The following is a 19,331-nucleotide window of genomic DNA, read 5'->3' as shown; positions in this document are numbered from 1 at the left end:
CCTCTTTTATGCTTTTATCTTTATCAATAATGTATGTGATATAATATGAGTTAATTATTTGATTGAAGTATGTTTAATCCTCATCCACTAATCTTGCATTGTTGTGTACACCTAGAACACAAAACACGATTACAATGTTAAGATATTTTCCTTATCTATTTATATATCTATCTCTCAACCCCAATGACTTGTGGTGTTTGACGTTAAATACCACTAAAAATGGCTTTGGACTCAACATTATACAAATTGCAAGGACTTATATTTGAGAGAGCAACAATCAACATTAGCAACATTAACCACCAATGCTTGATATTCACAACAATTTCAAGAGTTTGTGAACTTGCAAGCCTCCACATACATCCCATGTTCACATTCCAAAACCATGCATGCATGCTACACAACTTATATGTTTCTCATCCAAAGGGAGAGGAAACATATTTGATAATACTATCATAAGCAAATCCTTGAAATGACGCAAATTAGTTGCGAGCATTCTAGGTTTGTTTTATGATTTAATTTGATCTAAATTTCATTCTTAATTGGTAGACACAAATTTTAAACTATCAAAAATAATATATCTATTTAATTAACTTTTACTCTCTTCATGTACTTCATTTAAGAGTAAATGTCTTTTACCAATTCAATCACTTCTAGTCTCCTCGTCTATTTAACATTGCTCATTCCATGTAAGTGTTTTGATAATAGAAATACAAAATTTATCTTTACTTTGCAAACTTGTTTTTAAATTTCTCATAATTAATGCACATGTGACTTCCAATATGTCACTTTAGCTCAAATTTTACATTTGCCTCCACCTATGGTATGAATTTTTAATGACGATTAAGTCATTTTAATGTTTTCATTTTACATTCTAAAAAAAAATTGATTGTCAAAATTCTTATAATAATTATAAAAAAGAAGAAATAAAATAATTTTTTAATAAATAAACAAATTATATACACACACACATATATATGTATATGCATGTACATACATACATATTTATGTACATATATGTTCTAAATTCTTATGCTATATTTCAAATATGTTCTAATTCAATATTAATAGAAAATACAAACATATATTTATTACATATGATAACCTAATAATTATTAATAACTTTTTAAATTTATATTTATATCTCCAAATTCATGAACAATCATTTTTTTGATCGGTAATATAAATAACTATATTAATATTAGAAAAGATTTACAAAAAGATGAAGGTCATATAAAACCATCCTATGCATCAAGTGTTACCCTACACCACCCAAACACCATAGATACCAATACTCCCTAGATAACACATCAAAATCATGACTACCCCAAAAAGTGATTACAAATGAAAATACAAAAACAATCAAATTTTATCATTTATATATTTTAACATTTTAAAATGTTGTAGATAAATTTATATGTCGTCATTCATATTATAAAATAATAGATATTTATATTTTAAAATAAAATACTATATTGTTATCTGGGTTTATAAATAAATTAAATTATCATATCACTTAAATAATTTAACTAAATTAACTTTTAAACTAAAATAACAATAATTTTTTAATAAAGTTTGAGAATGAAGTCTTCATGATCTCAATAACACATTATAACAAGTGCCGCATAATGACTTAGTACTTGCCTTTAGCTATATAAATACAATTTTAATTTAATAAATTTATTATATTTTATAAAATATTTTAATTAATAAAAATATTAGACAATTATGATTTTCTATAATGATATTAATTATAATTTAAATACAAATTTTATTTATAAATATAATTATTAATATATATATTCTATTGTATATGTCATTTGATAATATTATATTAGAAATATATTAAAATATGAAAATAATAATATTTTATAATAACAATATATAGTAGTATTTCTTAAACTCTTATATAATATACAAAAGATATCTTTTTAGTATTTTACAATCAATGATAAATACTATATTATAAAAAAACACAATATTATAATATATAAAAAAATTAAACCAAATCATTTACATTAAAAATATTCAACATTAATGAATTATATTCACCTTAATAAAAACTAACTCTTAAAATTTATTAGCTAAAACAATCAAATCTTCAAAAATTAATTTATTAAAATTGCAATGTTAACAATCATGCATCTATCCTATGCAACATATTAGTTCGATAATTTTTTTAAAAAATCAATTAATTTTTAAATCGTAGAAGCCAAAAAATTTAATCACTAGTTAAAACATAAAATCTAAAAAAATCACAATAGTACTTAACCTACTAGCAAGTACTAATAACTAATCTTAACAATAATAATAAATAAATAAATAATAATGTACACTTACACCTATTACTACCAAACTTCATACATTCACTAATATCAATAATATATACTTTTATTTAACATTAAAAAAATTAACATATGAAAAATCATTTCACACAAATTAAATCCTCTCACTACAAATCTTTATCACTTCTTTAATCTCTAATTTATACATCGAATATAGACCAACACATATTAAACCCTCCAACTACAATTCTTTTAACACTTCTTTAATCTCTAGACACATAGAATATAGACCAGCAAATTTTCTTGCGTAACTCCCAGTCTTACGGCGTATTCATTGGCAAGTTATTTGGCAGCTTGGTAGAACAATCCTTCTAATTACCGAAGTGGAGATATAAACAATCCTTCTAATTACCGAACCATCATGATCAATCCACTATTTGGCAAGTTATTTGGCAGCTTGGTAGAACAAAAAATCAGCAATTGGGCTGAAACAGAAGGCAAACGTGCAAAAGGGCAAGCAGGCTTTAGACCGAAACACTCTACTATAGATCATGGAATCACTCTCAGACGTTTGATAGAGAAAGTTTGGGACACTCTGAGGAACGAGGCTTTTTGTTGTTTCGTGGACTTCAAAAAAGCTTTCGACACAGTGCCACGTAATAAACTACGGGATAGAATGGTAGAGCTGGAAGTCCTTAAAGAACTTAGGTCAGCGGTTTACAGATTATATGAGCAGGTCAAAGCTAAAATCAGAACGACAGAAGCGATATCAGAAGATTTTGACAACAACATCGGGGTTAAGCAAGGGTGTCCGCTTTCTCCAACATTATTCGGGCTCTATATTGACAAGTTAGAAGAGTGGATAAACAAGACCAATGGTGAGGGGGTGCAGTTGGCCCACTTCGTGATAAGATTGCTCTTATATGCAGATGATCTCATAATTCTTGCTAGAACAGCTAAAGGTTTGAAAGAGCACTTGAAAGCACTAGAATTTTTTTGTCATGATATAGGAATGCAAGTTAACACTAGCAAAACCAAAATTATGATCTTCTCACTAAAGAAGAATAGGGGCATACAAGACAAGTTTTTGTTTGAAAATAGCCCCCTTGAGATTGTGGAAGAGTACAAATACTTGGGCATCGATTTTCATAACAAACTCAACTAGGATACTTGCAGATCGAAAAGGATCCAAGGGGGCTGGAAGGCGTTATACTCTTTACAAAACAAGTGCAGGAACGCAGAATTATGGGATTGGGCGACAATGAAAACTCTGTTTGGTTTGCTGGTCACTCCGGTTATTCTATACAGATGTGAAGTGTGGGGCGGTAGTATGTCCAAACAGAAATGGCGACAAGTAGAAAGAATTCAAAAACACTTCATCACATGCAATCTTAAAGTCAAGACCACAGTTCCGTATGAAATCCTTTTGGCAGAGGTGGGTTCCTTTCCATTAGAAGCCGTCGCATTGATCCGAATGCCAAGCTATTTAAAGAAAACCTAAGGTCTAGAAACACATCGTTGGCTCAAGTTGGTAATAGAGGAAAAACTTGTGAGGCGGAAAAGCACATGGATGAAACAAAATGACAAATGGATGCAAAATTGGGATATCAACATCCAAAGTTGCCTGGATAACATTAAAGAAATAAAGAAGTTTGTCAATGAAAATTTTTGCAATATTCTGTGGACAAGACACATAGGGCAGAAAAAATCTTATTACATTAAAGAATTTAATCTCACTTCTAGTCATGATGAAAAGGCCTATATAAGGGCACCTATTAACTGGAAAGCAAAAATGTTGATGACACAAATTAGAACTAGTTCACATCAGCTGCGATGTGAAACTGGTAGATGGCAAGTTCCAAAGGAAGAGTGGGCAGACAAAACATGTTTATTCTGCAATACGGGAATAGTTGAGACAGAGCAACACTTTGTCAAGGAATGCCTGGCTTACAACGACATCAGATCTGATTATATGTTAGGAACCTGTGTGTTCCTTCTGTTTATTTTGTTAGAGTAGTGTTGTTGGATGCATATGCTTTGTAAGTCGTCCCGTGAGTATATTTTATTATCCCACATGCATAGGTAGTATTACTTTTCTAGATCGTACCCAGTATATAAGAATAGGTTGAGGCCCTTGATGAGCACGGACGAATTTATTGTATTGAGCTTGCTCAAAGGAGGTTACCCCCTCGAAGTGGCCTGCGATCAGTAGATTCATTCTGAGTTCTGCTATCACTTTGTATTCTGTTATTTCGAGCATTCTCACGATATTGCTATAAGGAGGTTCTTCACATTATACAAAAATTCTGCAGAACAAGAACTTCAACTATTTATTCGAGGAAGATCAAGTGAAGAGAACAGCGGATTTGATTATCAAAATTCAGAGAAGAAGAGACAAGTTAACCAAAACTTTGCAACTGACTAGTTTGACTCCTGACTCGGAAGGGTGATTACATGGGTCCCATAGACTACTTTAGTCTCGTGGACGTCGTTAAAATCTATCATATCATATCATTGCACACCACGGTGCAATTGCGGGTTATTTTCCTTTGGACGTATAGAGAGAGAAATTATACTATACACCTCCCAAATCTATCATATCATATCATTGCACACCACGGTGCAATTGCGGGTTATTTTCCTTCTGACGTATAGAGAGAGAAATTATACTATACGCCTCCCACCCCGACGCGCAGCTCATCTCGTTTCGAATCCTTCGCCTCGACCGTTTGGAGTAAGATGGGAACGCAAACACTCATTTGCAGGCCAATTTCCTGCTTTTCATCTTCTTTTTCTTCTCATTCTGTGAAATTTTACAAACACCCAAACACCCATTTCATTCATTTTTTCCATTCGAAGGATTCCGGAGCTTCTAGAGCACCGATTTCTTCACTCTCTTGCTCGTATTCAATCAGTAACAGCACAAAATTACAGCGTTCTGCTAGTAAAAACTTAACGCACCGCTTAAGGCTTTCACAGAGCTGCTCTTTATGGGGCGAAAGTGCTCTCGCAAGCAGCAGTTATGGAGAACACGAGGAAAAACCACGTGCTTCTACTTTACAAGGTGTGAGCACTGTAATATTTCCCCACATTAACTTCAGTGAATCTGTTTAAAACATAAACAAAAAATTGTAAACCTGTATATATTTCATCATGTAGTGCGAATTTCATAGTCATGGTATGTGATAACATAAATTTGAAATTATATTGGTACATGTCAGTAGCGTTGTAGTATAGCCCAATATGAGAGATTTTTTTTTTCTGACCGGATGCCACACGGATTTCCAACTTATACTGAGGGCTATACAGTTTTAAAATACCCAGATAGATAATAGAGTATTCTAGTAGGGGTTTTCGGAAATTAAAAATATGAGTATAATACATATTGGTGATTTTAACTGATGGTTTGAATAAGACCGTGTAAAACGAAATGAATGAAAAGATAATCCATTGCATCAATGAGAAAATAGCTGCAGCTTGGTTTCCAATGACAGAATCATAATTGCTTGTGTTCCAATTTATGTTAAAAATGACATTTTAGGTCTCGGTTAAGCTAGCATGCTAGCTTGGTGCATGAGAGCCACAGTATCTGGTCAATGGATCTTTTCCACTTGACCATGTATATCCACACAATGCATTAGTCCATGGGTTTAAAATATCAGAAGTTTCGATTTCCTTCAGCAGCATATGATTGGCTCAAACAGAACTGCTAATAGGGATTAAAAAGAAATAACGCTATTACCAAGTTCCATACAAATGCTTCATGAATAGATTATACCCAACGCTATGACTGAAAAAAAATGAGGATACCAAGGATGCTAAGGTTGGCAGAAGTTTCCAGAACTATGCTAATTCCTCAAGCTAGAGCATGATGGTATTTGTGTGGAAATTGATACGTATGAGTCAGAAAGTGCTGCAAATGGTCCTGATGTTGCCCTAACAACATTTGTGCACAAATTGCATGCCTTCAACTTTACGCATCCAATGATAACCCTTCATAGTGATTGGTTGTGCATTGTATTGAGACATTGACAATACGTATCTTGAGAACCACCTTAGATAAGATTGTCCAGCTTGTAGCTATAGTCTTCATCATCCTTAGCATCTAGTCATGGTCTGTAGGAATGGTTTGAAGGATTTATTTTCAAATACCTTGATCCCACTCTGTTCATTGCCGCCCTGCAGAGCTCTTCCTTATGTGCTGCTGCTCTATGTTTAGTCTGAAGCAGGAGTGACCACAGGACATGAAATTTTAATCAGTCAGCTGATTAGACTTTCTATCCCATACCTTGAATTAATGTTTTATCTTAATATTGAGGATGGGGAAATCCCTTTTCTTTTTTAGCACTTTGATCTTCAAGAAAGGTAAAGGGTATGGCGTATCTCAAATTGCTACTGTATAAAATTGCTAAAAGATAGGGAAGGGACGTTAATATCTCAAGTTGCTGCAATATAATGTCTGGTGCTATCTAGATCATATCTAGATTTGTTCAAACTTTATTAGTGATTCCAACTCTCAGGGATCTAAAAGAAATAACAGTATTAGCGAAGTTACATGCAAAAGCTTGATACTTTATTATTATCAATCACTATAAAGTATATACCATATAGCTGAAAAGAACAGCATAGACTCATCCTTAATAATAAACCGAGAAAGTAAATAAAACAGTTATCAAACAGCCTTATTTAGTGATAGCTAGCTTTGGCTGTCTTCCAGAATTGGCAAAGTTGACATAGGAGCTTCCAGAACTATTTCTAATGCCTTAGCCAGAGTATGCTGATTCTCCTTTAGAGATCCTCGTAGGCTAATCAGTTGGTTTTGCCAGAGGCTAATTCCCCACTCCAGAGGTCAAGGATGTTCAGGATTGCTCTTTGTTTGGATCAGTTAGATGTCAATTTGAGGAAATTTAGGGTTTGTATCTTTTAGTAGGGCACCTGAACAACTTGGTGGCAGTGTTGAGATTCAGTATTGTTGGCTGGAGCAGTTATTCAGGGACTTACTATTTATACTTATAGTAAGTCATTGCTGGGCTATATCTGGCAGGGGCACCCAAACTTATGGTATACACGGTGATTGACTCATTTGTCAGTTGACTCAGTTTGAGAGACTTATTATTTACAGTTAGTCCAAACTGCCCATGCTGCAATTTTTGGTAGGGCACTCGGTGTTTGGCTCAGGCAGTGAGTATTTGAATTCAAGATGATCCTGTGGAGGATTTAATAAGTTATTTATTTTATTATTAATTATAATAATTAAATTAAAGCTTATTATAAAGTAACATTCAATGCATTAAATGCTTATTTAATAAAGTGGACTTTGGCGTCTAAGTGTTGCAGGAAATATAATTGATTATTATATTTCAAAACATTGAAAGAAATTTCAAATTAAAGCTCAGTATGGATTTAAGTTATGAAAAGAGTGAAAGTGAAGCCTTTTGGTTGACTCTCTCTTGGCAATAATAAAAGCCTTCATTGGGGAAAATCAAACATAATGACTTGTATATTTTGCTTTTGTTTGTGTGGAGAAGAAGTTGAAACAAGGGTTTCAGATTTTGAGTTTGAAGAATTATGAATTCTTCCAAAATTTTTTCAGCATAGTGAATTGATGAAACAGCCAACAAATTATGCCAAAGCTCTGGCTTCATCCAGAGGCCAGGATTGATATCATTGTTTGCACAGATTAATAACTAGCAGTCTCAATTCATTTCAGCGATGTCTGCAAGGGTAGAAGATTAAGTTAATTGTGATTGCAACGTGTAATAAGGGCTGCGTTGGGAATTTCAGCTAGATGTGGTTCATGATGTTGGAGACTAACTGCCAATGTTTCCTTTCAGGATTCGTCAGATGACTTAACTGCTTCCTGTGTTCTATTAGTCTAGTGGTTGTGTTAGGCATTGAAATCTTTTGGTGCAACGACAACTCTAGCTTGTAACAATTGGTAGCAGAGCCTCAGGTCCTCTTTGAGAAGGAAGCTTTACAACTTGAGGAGATCTATGGCTTACAGGTAGGAAAGTCATAAGTTTGATGTGAGAACTATGACAGTTGGTAGTTGATGTATATTATTGGCAAGGTGGAATTAATGTTAGCAAGCTTGGATTGTGGTAGATGATTTGTTCGTGCAACTATGTTCATGATAGCAAGGCTTGAGGATTGGAAAGGTCGCTATTGTGTAACGTGAAGTATATTTTACTGATCACCAATTGTGTCGAGAAAGAGTTTATTTTAGCATTGTAAAATGTAATATTTGTATTATAACGTGTGGGAACCTTAATGTAACATTTGTAATGATGCTTATGAAGGGTATGCCTTAGCATGGTCCCATATAATTAGTTGTGCATTGGAAAAACTTTAACAAGCTGACCTAATTTATTATTTGTGAAGGTACAAAGGAAAGTTGTTTTCCTTGGTTGGGAATCGTGGTGGTATCATTTATGTAATGTATATGGTTAGTGGATGCAAGCTTGAATGCTAGATGATTAGAGCAGAGTAGAGCAGAGCAAAGCAAAGATTGAGTTGGTTAATTATGGTGAGCTTCAGAGGAATCGTTTTGGCAAGTAAGTTGTAGATTAGTCAGTTTATTGATTTGCTGAAGCATTCAGGCAATGGGTCTATTTGTTTCTTTATCAACCTTTGACAGGGTTAAAACCTTCTAACAAGGGTTCAAGGTCTCCTAATAGGGATCTGTCCTCTAACAAGGACTATTGTACTGAATGCAATGTAATTGGCTCCTAAGAAGCTCACATCCTTTCATAAGGAGCTTATATATTAGTACACTATCTCGTGGGTATCATCCCTACAGGGCTTTTTGCTCTGATCGAGGGTTTCCCTAGTCAACAAATCATTGGGTTATGGTGTATGGGTTTCTCTTGTTGAGCATCATTGTTTTAATTGTTGGAATTGAGATTTATAAGTTTGGATTTAAGTTTAATTGGTCACAACTAATTCACCTCCCCCTCTCAGTTGTTTGTGGACTTTATTTCTTAACAGTCGGTATCAGAGCTTGGTTACAGGTTCAAATCTCGTCAAGTATTGCTGAGGGGTGATTGTTGGACTAATTGCCAACGTTCCCCTTTAGGATTTGTGACATGGCTTAAGCGCATCCTGTGTTCTATAAGTCTAGTGGTTGTATCAGGAATTGACAGGTCAATCTTTTGGTGCAACGGCAACTCTTACTTGTAACACATGAAGCAGCAGCGACAACCCTTCTAGAGGCACTGTTTTCCATTAGAGGGCCCGTGTTTAATATAGCAGGGGCATGTTTTGATGTATGGGTGCCTACATTGCAAGTAACAAGCATTTATGTCAAGTTATACTTTATATTAGGGAGACTCCAACAATTGTTCACATTCAGATTTCTAGGTTCCTTGTTTAAATTAAATAATCGTTGATGCATATAAATTTGGTATTGTAAATATTCTATTGGGAATTAAGGAATAAGTTTGTTCAGTGAATAGTTGCATTCTAATTTGTTTATTTCAAGCACTGTTATTTCTTTTTCTATTATTGTTCAGAAAATTAAAAAAAAAAATAATCAGAAAAAATCAAAAAAGTACAAATTAAAAACAAAACAAACCATATCAGCAGCTTGGGTTAGGGATAGAACCACAAAGGGTTCTTACAGTGGTATCAAAGCAGTTTCTTGCCATCTTATAGGGTTGAGTTTTTTTATTTTAATGCAACTATAGTGATTTGAAATTAAAAAAATCATTGAGTTCACACGGTTATTTGAGTGACCAACACTCATGTTCTGCGTGGATGTGGGAAAGTGGCACAGCTTGGAAAAAATAGTTAAGAACCTTGCTCAAGCTCAGAAAGATATGTTATATGACTTGAACCTTGTGAAGATTAGCTTTTGAGGAAATCTAGGTATGCAGGAAAATCAGTGGTTGGTAATAGGTCCCAGGATTGGGATTGGGATGGACATGTAAGCTACCTTGGAAGAACTGTGTAAAGATATTGTCATATCAACTTCTACCTTACTAGCATCCATTGAGGTTCACTTTGTGGAAAATCCTCTGTTTCAGATGGATGCAACATTGTCATATGGCAATCTGCTTTTTGAGGCTGATGCTAATCACTCACCTATGATGAATTTTTCCCGAACTTTTGTCCTAGTCAAATTTCATTGTTGTTGAACTTGAATTCAAATTCAAATCTTGTGACATAGCATAGACTTATATTGAAAAGGGGGTGAATCAATAACAACAACATTTTCACTTCAAAATTAAAGTAATCATAAGAAATAATCAAAACATCCACAGAAACATGCCTTATCAAATTTGAACATAAGAATCCTGTACAATTTTACGTGGGTTTGGGGGAGAAAGCCACTGAAAATTATTGCTTTTATAAGGAACTTCTTACAACTTTGTAAGCACCGACCCACAAGAGAGACCAATTCTGTCTACTGAGCACTGACTCAACCAGAGATTCTGATCTCTTTGAATAAGAGTCTCCAACCTCTTGAACTCGCCAACTAGAAGGCACCAACCTTCAAGAAACAATATGTTTATAAAGTTGTTGGATCTGCCCCAAAAATATTTAACAAGGACTGCCCACAAATCTGTCTTCTGCTCTTGACCCTCTGCTCAAATTTGCAATACGGTCTTTAAAAATTGCTTACAAATCTGAATTATATCCTCTCAAAAATTTGCGCTAAGTATGCTTCAATCTTCCCAACATACACTCGTATGGATTTGCCTGTAATTTGCCTTTGACTGCTAGTCCACTCAGATCTGAAATGTGATCTTCAAAACGAATTCACAAATTTGCAAAGTCTGCTCCGATTTTCCTCTTCTGCTCTCAAATATTTGATATTCTGCTCTTTATCTATGTTCTTAAATAGAAATATCTCCATTGAATGGATGCATAAATGTCCATTGTAAAACTTCTATTTGTTTTCTTAAATGTTCCTCATCAACTTTTGGGGCAAAAATCCTTCAAAGCTTAAGAATCCATTTTCAATAATTATTTTAGGATTTTGGGATTTTGAAACTTTAATATGTCACCATTGCTCAAATGATATTGAGCTTTTTATTTTACCACAGAATGAGGCTGCAATTCTGGAGCTTAGGTTAATTTTTAGTTCCATTCATGCTCATCTGACAACATTTTAAAAAACAACAGGTTATTATTTTCAGACAAAGACAAAAGTTGATCTAATTAGATTTTTTCAGGGGACATTTGATGTAAACACAATGCTTTACAAGCTTGGGAATATTGATATTGGCTTTGATACAAACTTTTTGCTAGTGGCACTAAAGAGAATACATGTTAGGATGATGCTTTCATAGATTGGGTTGACAATTTAACCTTGATGGAAAATAGAAAATTGGACATAGGCTTCAACATACTCCTATCGAGATCACATTTTCTTCTGTTGTTCCTTTTAAGCCTAGTGTTGCTACATCCATGGCTCCTATTGATTTATTGCAATAGGATATTTGTAGTCTCCTAGATCAACCTCATTGGGATTCCTATGTACTAGACGCTTCATTCCTTTTGTATTTTTTACATTGCAGTTGTGGAGGTTACATTGGAGTATTTACACTTCATCTTTGATGGCAATGATGTTAATACGTTTTCAGTTCAATTTCTACCATCTGAGTTCTACCTCTTTGATCAGTAGTTTTGTTTTGGAGGAAAGTATTCTTTTTCTAGCATAAGGAAAAATAGAGTATGTCGAGAAGCATACGTTTCGATTTGGATTCTCTATTCATCCAAATAATGTGAATGGATTGTACAATCACTAGGGGAGAAATGTTGTTTACAGGTATTGGATTGTTTTCTCTCTCTACATTCTCTCATAATTGGCACATGAACTACTTTCTTCCAAGACATATGCATGTTCTAGTTTTCTCTCTTTTGGATAGAAATTTTCTCATGAGGTTTTGTCCCTTTATGGTTGTGTGAGATTTATTTGTTTGTACACAGATACCTCATCAATCCTTGTACTTCGGACCCATCCATGCATTTATTATTCATAATTAGACAATCTCTGCATTTCATCCTAGTACCTAGTTTGCACCTAAGTGGTGTGTTAAGTGAAAAACTTAATCATTGAATTAATTATTATTATCTATTCACAATAGTATGCTTAAGCTTACTTAGGTTATGTGCTTTTTTAGTCTTAAATTATAGGATTAAAACACACCATGATTTAATTTAATCTTCATCTAGGGTTTCATCCTTGTCTTATAACAAAAGTTTCATTGTATGTTTTAATTTTTTATCTTTTTCATGTAATGAAATCTCATGCATCATAGAAAATCCATTGTTTTTCCCATTGGGAGGTTGGTGCCTCTGCCTCCTTTAGGTGAAGGTATAGTTCAACATAGACTGATGGATTTGTAACATGTGCTTAGCAGCCTCCCGTGGATCCTTGTCTCTGGTTGTTGTGACATTCATTGATAGCTTGAGCTTTTGGTGTAACGACAATAGTGATTCCAACATTTCCTTGTGTAATGGGGTATTTAATTGTAGTCAATCCTTGGGATGTTGTAGGGGTTTAGTCATCAACTCTAACATTTCTGAATTTCTTTAACTTTAGTAAACACATATATATGCCTCTGTAATGTCGCCACTATTAGGGTTAGCTTGGGATAAATATTACTTGCAACATAAATGCCATAGTTAAATAATAACAAGTCTAGATATACTATTGTACCCTCTATCTTAACCCCAAACCTTAAAGACATCTCAAAATTGGGATTAATAACCCTCCTAAGGATCTTCAAGTCTTGAATGAAATATTGTCGATTCTAGTACCATCCTCAGTTATTTCTTCGTCTTCTTTGGATTACTTCCTGGAATGGTAACCTCTCTCCAAGGCCCTTATCCCAGCCCTTCCCAAGGGACATGAGCATGATATTCATTGTTGTGCCATCCGAGACTTGGTATGGAACCTAAAATCGTCGTAGCTAGTCAACCTAAGATATTCATGCTTGATTGGCGACCTTCCTAGCTAGCCATTTCATTTCTGGTTCTAGTGATTGACATGTACTATTAATTGCATAGTACCACCTTGGCCAAGGTTTAAAGAAAATACAAGCACATTCATTGTGCAATCAATGTCACCACCAATCTCATTCCATGGACCTCTTGGCCCAAATTCTTGGAAATCCTCTCCTGATGGCTGTTTACCGTACTGGGTAAAGAAATCAACGCACAGACTACAGATATGAATAGCAAAACTTCCCATTATTATTTGCATATGCCAAAAACATTACATTATGCTTTTATGATAAGATGAATACAATGCTTCCCGAAGGGGTTATAAATACTTTTCGAAGAACTTTCCCGAAGGAGTCCGTCGGCCACATACAACATGTCGCTACATAACAAAAATCTTTTTGAAGGGACCTGTCGGCTACATAACAAGAACCTTTCCGAAGGAATCTGTCGGCTGATACACAATTTCTACCGACGACATCATCCCCCCCAAAAAGAAGAGTCATCTCCTAACAACTACAGAACAAAACTCAAACAACTAACTACAACAAGATAGATTTGCCACATCACTCTCACATTCGTCCTATGCCTGCGCCAAACTGGTTTCCAAAACACACTGCCTCCTTAGTCAAGCTGACCTTGATAGCCACCCGTGTTGCTTTCTCTGCTTCCAACTCTGGGTCCACTGAGCCAAGTGTCACTGAAGTGCCTTCAACTGGATGATCGACTCCTCCCGAGCTCTCTCTGCATCCACCAAGATAGCTTCACGACCGACACCTACTCCAAGTGTAACACCCCTCTCAAAATGCTTGTTCTGTAGATCTTTCCACCTTTGGCACAGTATGCCTGCAGCAGCTCTAGGTTTCATCAACTGGTCACACTTCCCACGACTGATATCCGCAACGACTGAGGGTCCAGGGGGCAACGCCCCCGGCGGGGTCGAGGGGCAGCGCCCCTCGCCGCCAAGACCAAATTAGCACTTCGAAACCCATAGAAAAATACACGGAACACACTATTTCTGTCATTTTCTGCCGAGTCTACACTTTCTGGCAATCGTTAGTGCTTCCCCTTCCCTATGGCATCATCTAATACTCATTCTGAGCATTCTTGATTTGTCCACGTTTTTTTTTTTTTTAGCTCCTTTCCCTTTTGATTGCTTTCTTCTGCCCTTCCTTTCTGACTGCTTCTTTCTGCTCGTATGCTACACTCCCATGGCCGTACGCTAGTCAAAATCAAATACTACTACTAGTCGTACAGTTGCATTCAAAAATATACATTTTTGCTGCTCTTAACTGCAAGGTCCGTACGGACATCAAACTTTTAGAAGAAGTCGTATGGTGCTCATTTGATAAGATCGCTATACAAACACATCAAATATCCTTCCAAAAACTTGCCGTATGGACACCTTAGATATATTGCCGTACGGACGCATCAATGATGAGAATTGAAATATCTTAACCCTACTTGAAAGTTCGTACGGTGGGACACTTAACTTTTTAAATCCGTACGGTGGTGATCAGGTATCATATTGGTCAAATCCGTAAGCCGAACACTTTTCTTTAAATCCGTACGACAAATTGGGAAGGAAATCCGTTCGTCAAAACTGGGATTCAATGTCTTCTTCAAAATCCGTATGACCAACTATATGAATGTATCCTTCACATCCGTACGGTGTCCGTTAGGAGACCCCAATTTGCCGTATGGTGCCAGGTTGCATCTTCTAGATAACTTCGAAATCCGTACAGCAAAGACATTCCTCCCTGCAAAATCCGTACGGTGAAGAGAACTCCCCAAAATTCGTACAGGGCATTCTCCCCTACGGGCCTCCCACCCGGCCCATTATAATAGTAGGGCCTTGCTGATTTGTAAGTCGCCAATATCCGTACGCCATACGGTAGACTGTACGGTGCATGCTCAGGTAACTTAGAGGCCGTACGGTGCAGCTTTAAAAGCCGTACAGTGACTTTCTCACACTTTTTTTTCTTCTTTTTTTCAATTTTTTTTTTTCTCTCTTTTTTTTTTCAAATTCAGAACAATAGACTCAATTTTCCATCCCAACTTCGCCGTTTTGCAATGACGAAGGAGTCGTTCGGAATTCATTCTGCGACAACAGAGTCTTGCTAGCATGGTACATCTTTAGCCTCGACTCGTTCACTGCCTACGACACTTCTTGTCCATCCACAGTCCACAATTTTATTGCTCCATTGTCGCCTACCTCCTGAATCTGGTACGGCCCAGCCCATCTGACTTTGAATTTGCCTGGTTTAAATTCGTTCCTTCCGTCATATTCCAACACCCACTAACCTGGTTGGAACCTGTTCAGTTTCAAGTGCTTATCATGCCATGCCTTGCGCTTGTTCCGCGTTACCTCCGTGGCCTATTGTGCTTACAATCATCGAGGCTTATTTAAGTCACACGATCTCTGGCCGTCAATAACATGTCCACTCCGTACTACTGTAACTTTTATTAAACCCTTCCGCATTGTTTCCTGTGCGGACCGTATGATGTGTCTTCCTTGCTGCTGGCACCTTTCTACTATATTTGTGGTTCGACGTAATACTTTCTTCTTGCGCGGTCATACAGTGGAATCTTTCCTCCTTTCGGGTTTGTATTGTATGTTCTTTCCTTCAGCTTCAGTCATACCCGCATTTCCTTCTTCGGCTTCTCGATGTTGCTTTGAACATTCATTTCCTTCTTCTTTCTTACCTTCGTCGATCCTTAGCATATTACAACTTGGAAAGAGCTCGTAATCCTCTATTTGCCAGTGGTAAAGACCATTTACTGAATCCAGATCGTCATCTCCTTCCAATCGTAGGACTCCCTCCTGATCGGGTTCCATACTCTGCCTCCTCTCATCGTCTTCTCCTTTGGAATCCGACGATAGAGCTTCTTCTGCAACCATTTGAGTGTTTAGATCGATGACATACTTTCGGCTTTTGCTTTCAAGTGATAAAGTATTTTTCTTCCAATCGTGTTTTGCCTTGGCTTGTATCAACCACCCCTGACCCAGAATAGCATCGTATCCTCTTCGCTTCAGTGGGATCATGACAAAGTCCAACAGGAACGGTTGTGTTCCAATCGTCACTGGTTGTGCTGTGAGTACTCCCAATGGCTTGATTCCATGTTGATCGGCTGTTAACAACTGGAAGGTAGGTGGCTACAATGTCGGCTGTCCCAACTTTTTCCAAGTATCCTCTGGCAGCACATTGACACCGGATCCTCTGTCCACGATCGTGTTCATTAGCACATTCCCGAGAATGCCCATTTCAACAACTGCCGGATGGCGTCTAGATGAGAGGGCTAACAGCATCGGATCTTCTGCACTTGTGCCACTTTCCTTCTCCTTTTTGTTTGCTGTACTTGCTCCACTTTTTTGCTACCTTCCATGTTCTCCTGGTAGTTTAGCAGTGGGAACGATGTTTGTGAGTGCCGATCGGAGCTGAGGCATAGTGAGCAACAGATCTACCTCGGCTTGCAATATTTGCCGCATAATGTTCTGTTCTGCGTAGTTTCGTACGGAGGTACTCGGTGTGTCCTTCAGGTGTGTCATTTCTACCTGCGTTGCTCTTTGGATCTCTGCATGGGCTTCCTCCATTCTCTTCTTTTCCTCCATCGGATCAGGGTAGAGCTTTGCTTGTTTCTGAGTGATTGCCAGAACTTCTTCGTCCATCTCGACAGTAATCAAGTTTACTCTAGACTTCGAGCACTTAGCATCGTCATGATCGCCAGGTCCACACCATTGGCATAGCAACTTCGGTGTGTTCGCCGTTGTGCACTCTCGGACGAAGTGACCCCACAGATTGCATGCGCGGCATTGAACTATCGGTCGACCATTCGCATCATACTGAATTCGACTCCTTCTGCCATTATTGTTGTTGCTGCTATTGTTGTTGTTTTGACCGTGTCGGTTGTTTCTATATCCACCCGATGTGGCACCTTCTGTACTGGTGTTCTCGTTCCCTCTTGACGGGGATTTCTCCTGTGTCAGGAACACTTGCTGCGGTGTTCTTGTTTTCAAATTGAAAGGGCATTCCTTTACCGAGTGTCCCATAATCTGGCAAATCTCACAAAATAGGGCAAGATCCCTTCGTATGGCCTTCTTTCTTGCACTCCGTACACCATAGGTCATTGCCCTTAGTCTCCATGTTTATGTTTTTGAACTCTTTCATCATCCGAAGCATGTCCTTCTGAAGAGAACAAACTTTCTTGCTGCTGCCTTCATCATCGTTGCTATCTTCTCCTGAAGGCTCATCGTCATCTGAATCGGATGAGCTGGTCTTCTTCTTGTTCTTTGTCTTCTGTTCACTTTCGAGGTTCAATGCCCGATTGTATGCTTCAGTATATGTCGATGGTGGTACGATCTTCATCTTTTTCCACAGCTTTGGGTGAAGGCCTTCAATGAACCATCTTTTCAGGAGCCCATCTGTCGGCTTATTTTCCATTTTACTGATCAAGTCCTTCAACCTCCTAGCAAAGACCTGTACTGTTTCATTCTTCTTTTGCTTAGTATTGAATATCTCTGCGACAATCTCATTATCGTCGCGCAATATTTGAAATTTGGCGGTAAACTCCTTAATGTTATCCCAAGTGTTTAGCTTCTGCGGATCTATATCAGTAAACCAATCAATTGCAACACCTCGTAGGGTGGCTGGAAACTGTTGGACCCATTCGTTCGTATATGTTATGCCATTCGCCCTTCAGATCGTTTCACATGTTTTGTAATGTCGAATCGGATCGGCAGCTTCTTCACCATCAAATTTAGGCAACTTTTCTTTTGGACTCGCCATTATCACTGTATGTTGGGGGTTTTGTTGTGTACTTGCGTTGTTCAGAACACCCGCGCTGTTAATAGCTCCCACGCTATTTTGAACACCCGCGTTGTTCTGCACACCTGCGCTATTTTGAACACCCGTGCTGTTTTCAACACCCGCGTTGTTTGCAACACCCACGTTGTTTTTGACTTCTGCACTATTTTCAACACCCGTGTTGTTTTTGACTTCCGCGCTATTTTCTACACCCGCGCTGTTTGCAACACCCGCGCTGTTTGCAACACCCGCGCTGTTCGGTGAAGAAGAGGTTTTGTCAACCGAAGTTGTTCGTTCCGGAAGTATATTTCAGACAAATAGGTCACTCCACGCTCGTGCTCCTTGGGCACTTCGAGCCGTGCGAGTTGATCTCCTTCCGTCAGGATTCTTTTCTTGTGGCGTATGTAGGATTCCGAAGAACTTTCTCGAAGGAGTCTGTCGGCCACATACAACATGTCGCTACATAACAAAAACCTTTTCGAAGGGACCCGTCAGCTACATAACAAGAACCTTTCTGAAGGAACCCGTCAGTTGATACACAATTTCTACCGACGACAATGGCATCATCCTTCACATGTTACACAAGGGTTCCACCCGTTCTTAGTTTCATATAAAAGCTTGCAACATTTTGGTTAAATACCCATCCTTTAAGGTTGGATTCACCTAGGGCAGAAACTAGAGCAACCACAAGACATTATTACCACCCCAGAGACTTTGGTAGTTTATTTTTTAGTAAGAGAATTCCAATCTAAGCCAAAACTTAAATGCCTAAAAGAACTAATAAGGGTGCACATGGGACATAAGTCATCTACTCCATAGAGCCATAAGACTCCGCACTAACCCCAATTCTTGGTTCTCATCTCCCCTGCTCGAGGAGAAAGCCCCTTCCCCAACCTAGAGTGGTGTTAAGGATCACAATGTTGATGTTGTGGGTGATGAGGACCAGGAGAAGGAAGCCACTATCCTAGTTGATTATGATTATTTGGTTGATTGCGATGTTCCCATTTCCCCCCAAAACTCTCTTGACACAGTAAAAATCAGAAAGAAGCAAGAGGAAGCTGGCCCCCTGTCTAAGTACAAGGAAAAGAAGGAGGTGCAGAAACCCGAAGACCATTGATCCGGATGAGCTTAATGCCTGGCTTTTGGAGGGGTTGCAGCATATGAAGGTTGATCCGGCTTTGGGAGTTCTTCAGACTGCCAAGGCTATGTCTTTCTATTTGTTATGGCTAGAGAAATGGACTGTTAATGCCATCAAGAATTTAAATTTGAATTAGAGATCTCTGAATGCCAGGTC

General features: G+C 37.4%; 1 protein-coding gene across 2 annotated transcripts in view; it reads left to right on the top strand.

The window, feature by feature from the left end:
- Positions 1-4,889: 4,889 nt before the first annotated feature.
- LOC149575908 (ATPase GET3B-like) overlaps positions 4,890-19,331 on the top strand; it is a 149,152-nt gene continuing 134,710 nt past the window's right edge. For both annotated transcript variants that reach the window (XM_089815953.1, XM_089815950.1), the window contains exon 1: positions 4,890-5,346. In XM_089815953.1, the coding sequence (XP_089672079.1) occupies positions 5,022-5,346 (325 nt within the window). In that variant the 5' untranslated portion in view covers positions 4,890-5,021. The remainder of the gene's footprint in view (positions 5,347-19,331) is intronic.

This window comes from Cupressus sempervirens, chromosome 1 (assembly GCF_028749045.1).
Source record: "Cupressus sempervirens isolate cs-2001-9-10 chromosome 1, ASM2874904v1, whole genome shotgun sequence".
NCBI lineage: Eukaryota > Viridiplantae > Streptophyta > Pinopsida > Cupressales > Cupressaceae > Cupressus > Cupressus sempervirens.
This window is presented reverse-complemented; position numbering and strand designations above follow the sequence as displayed.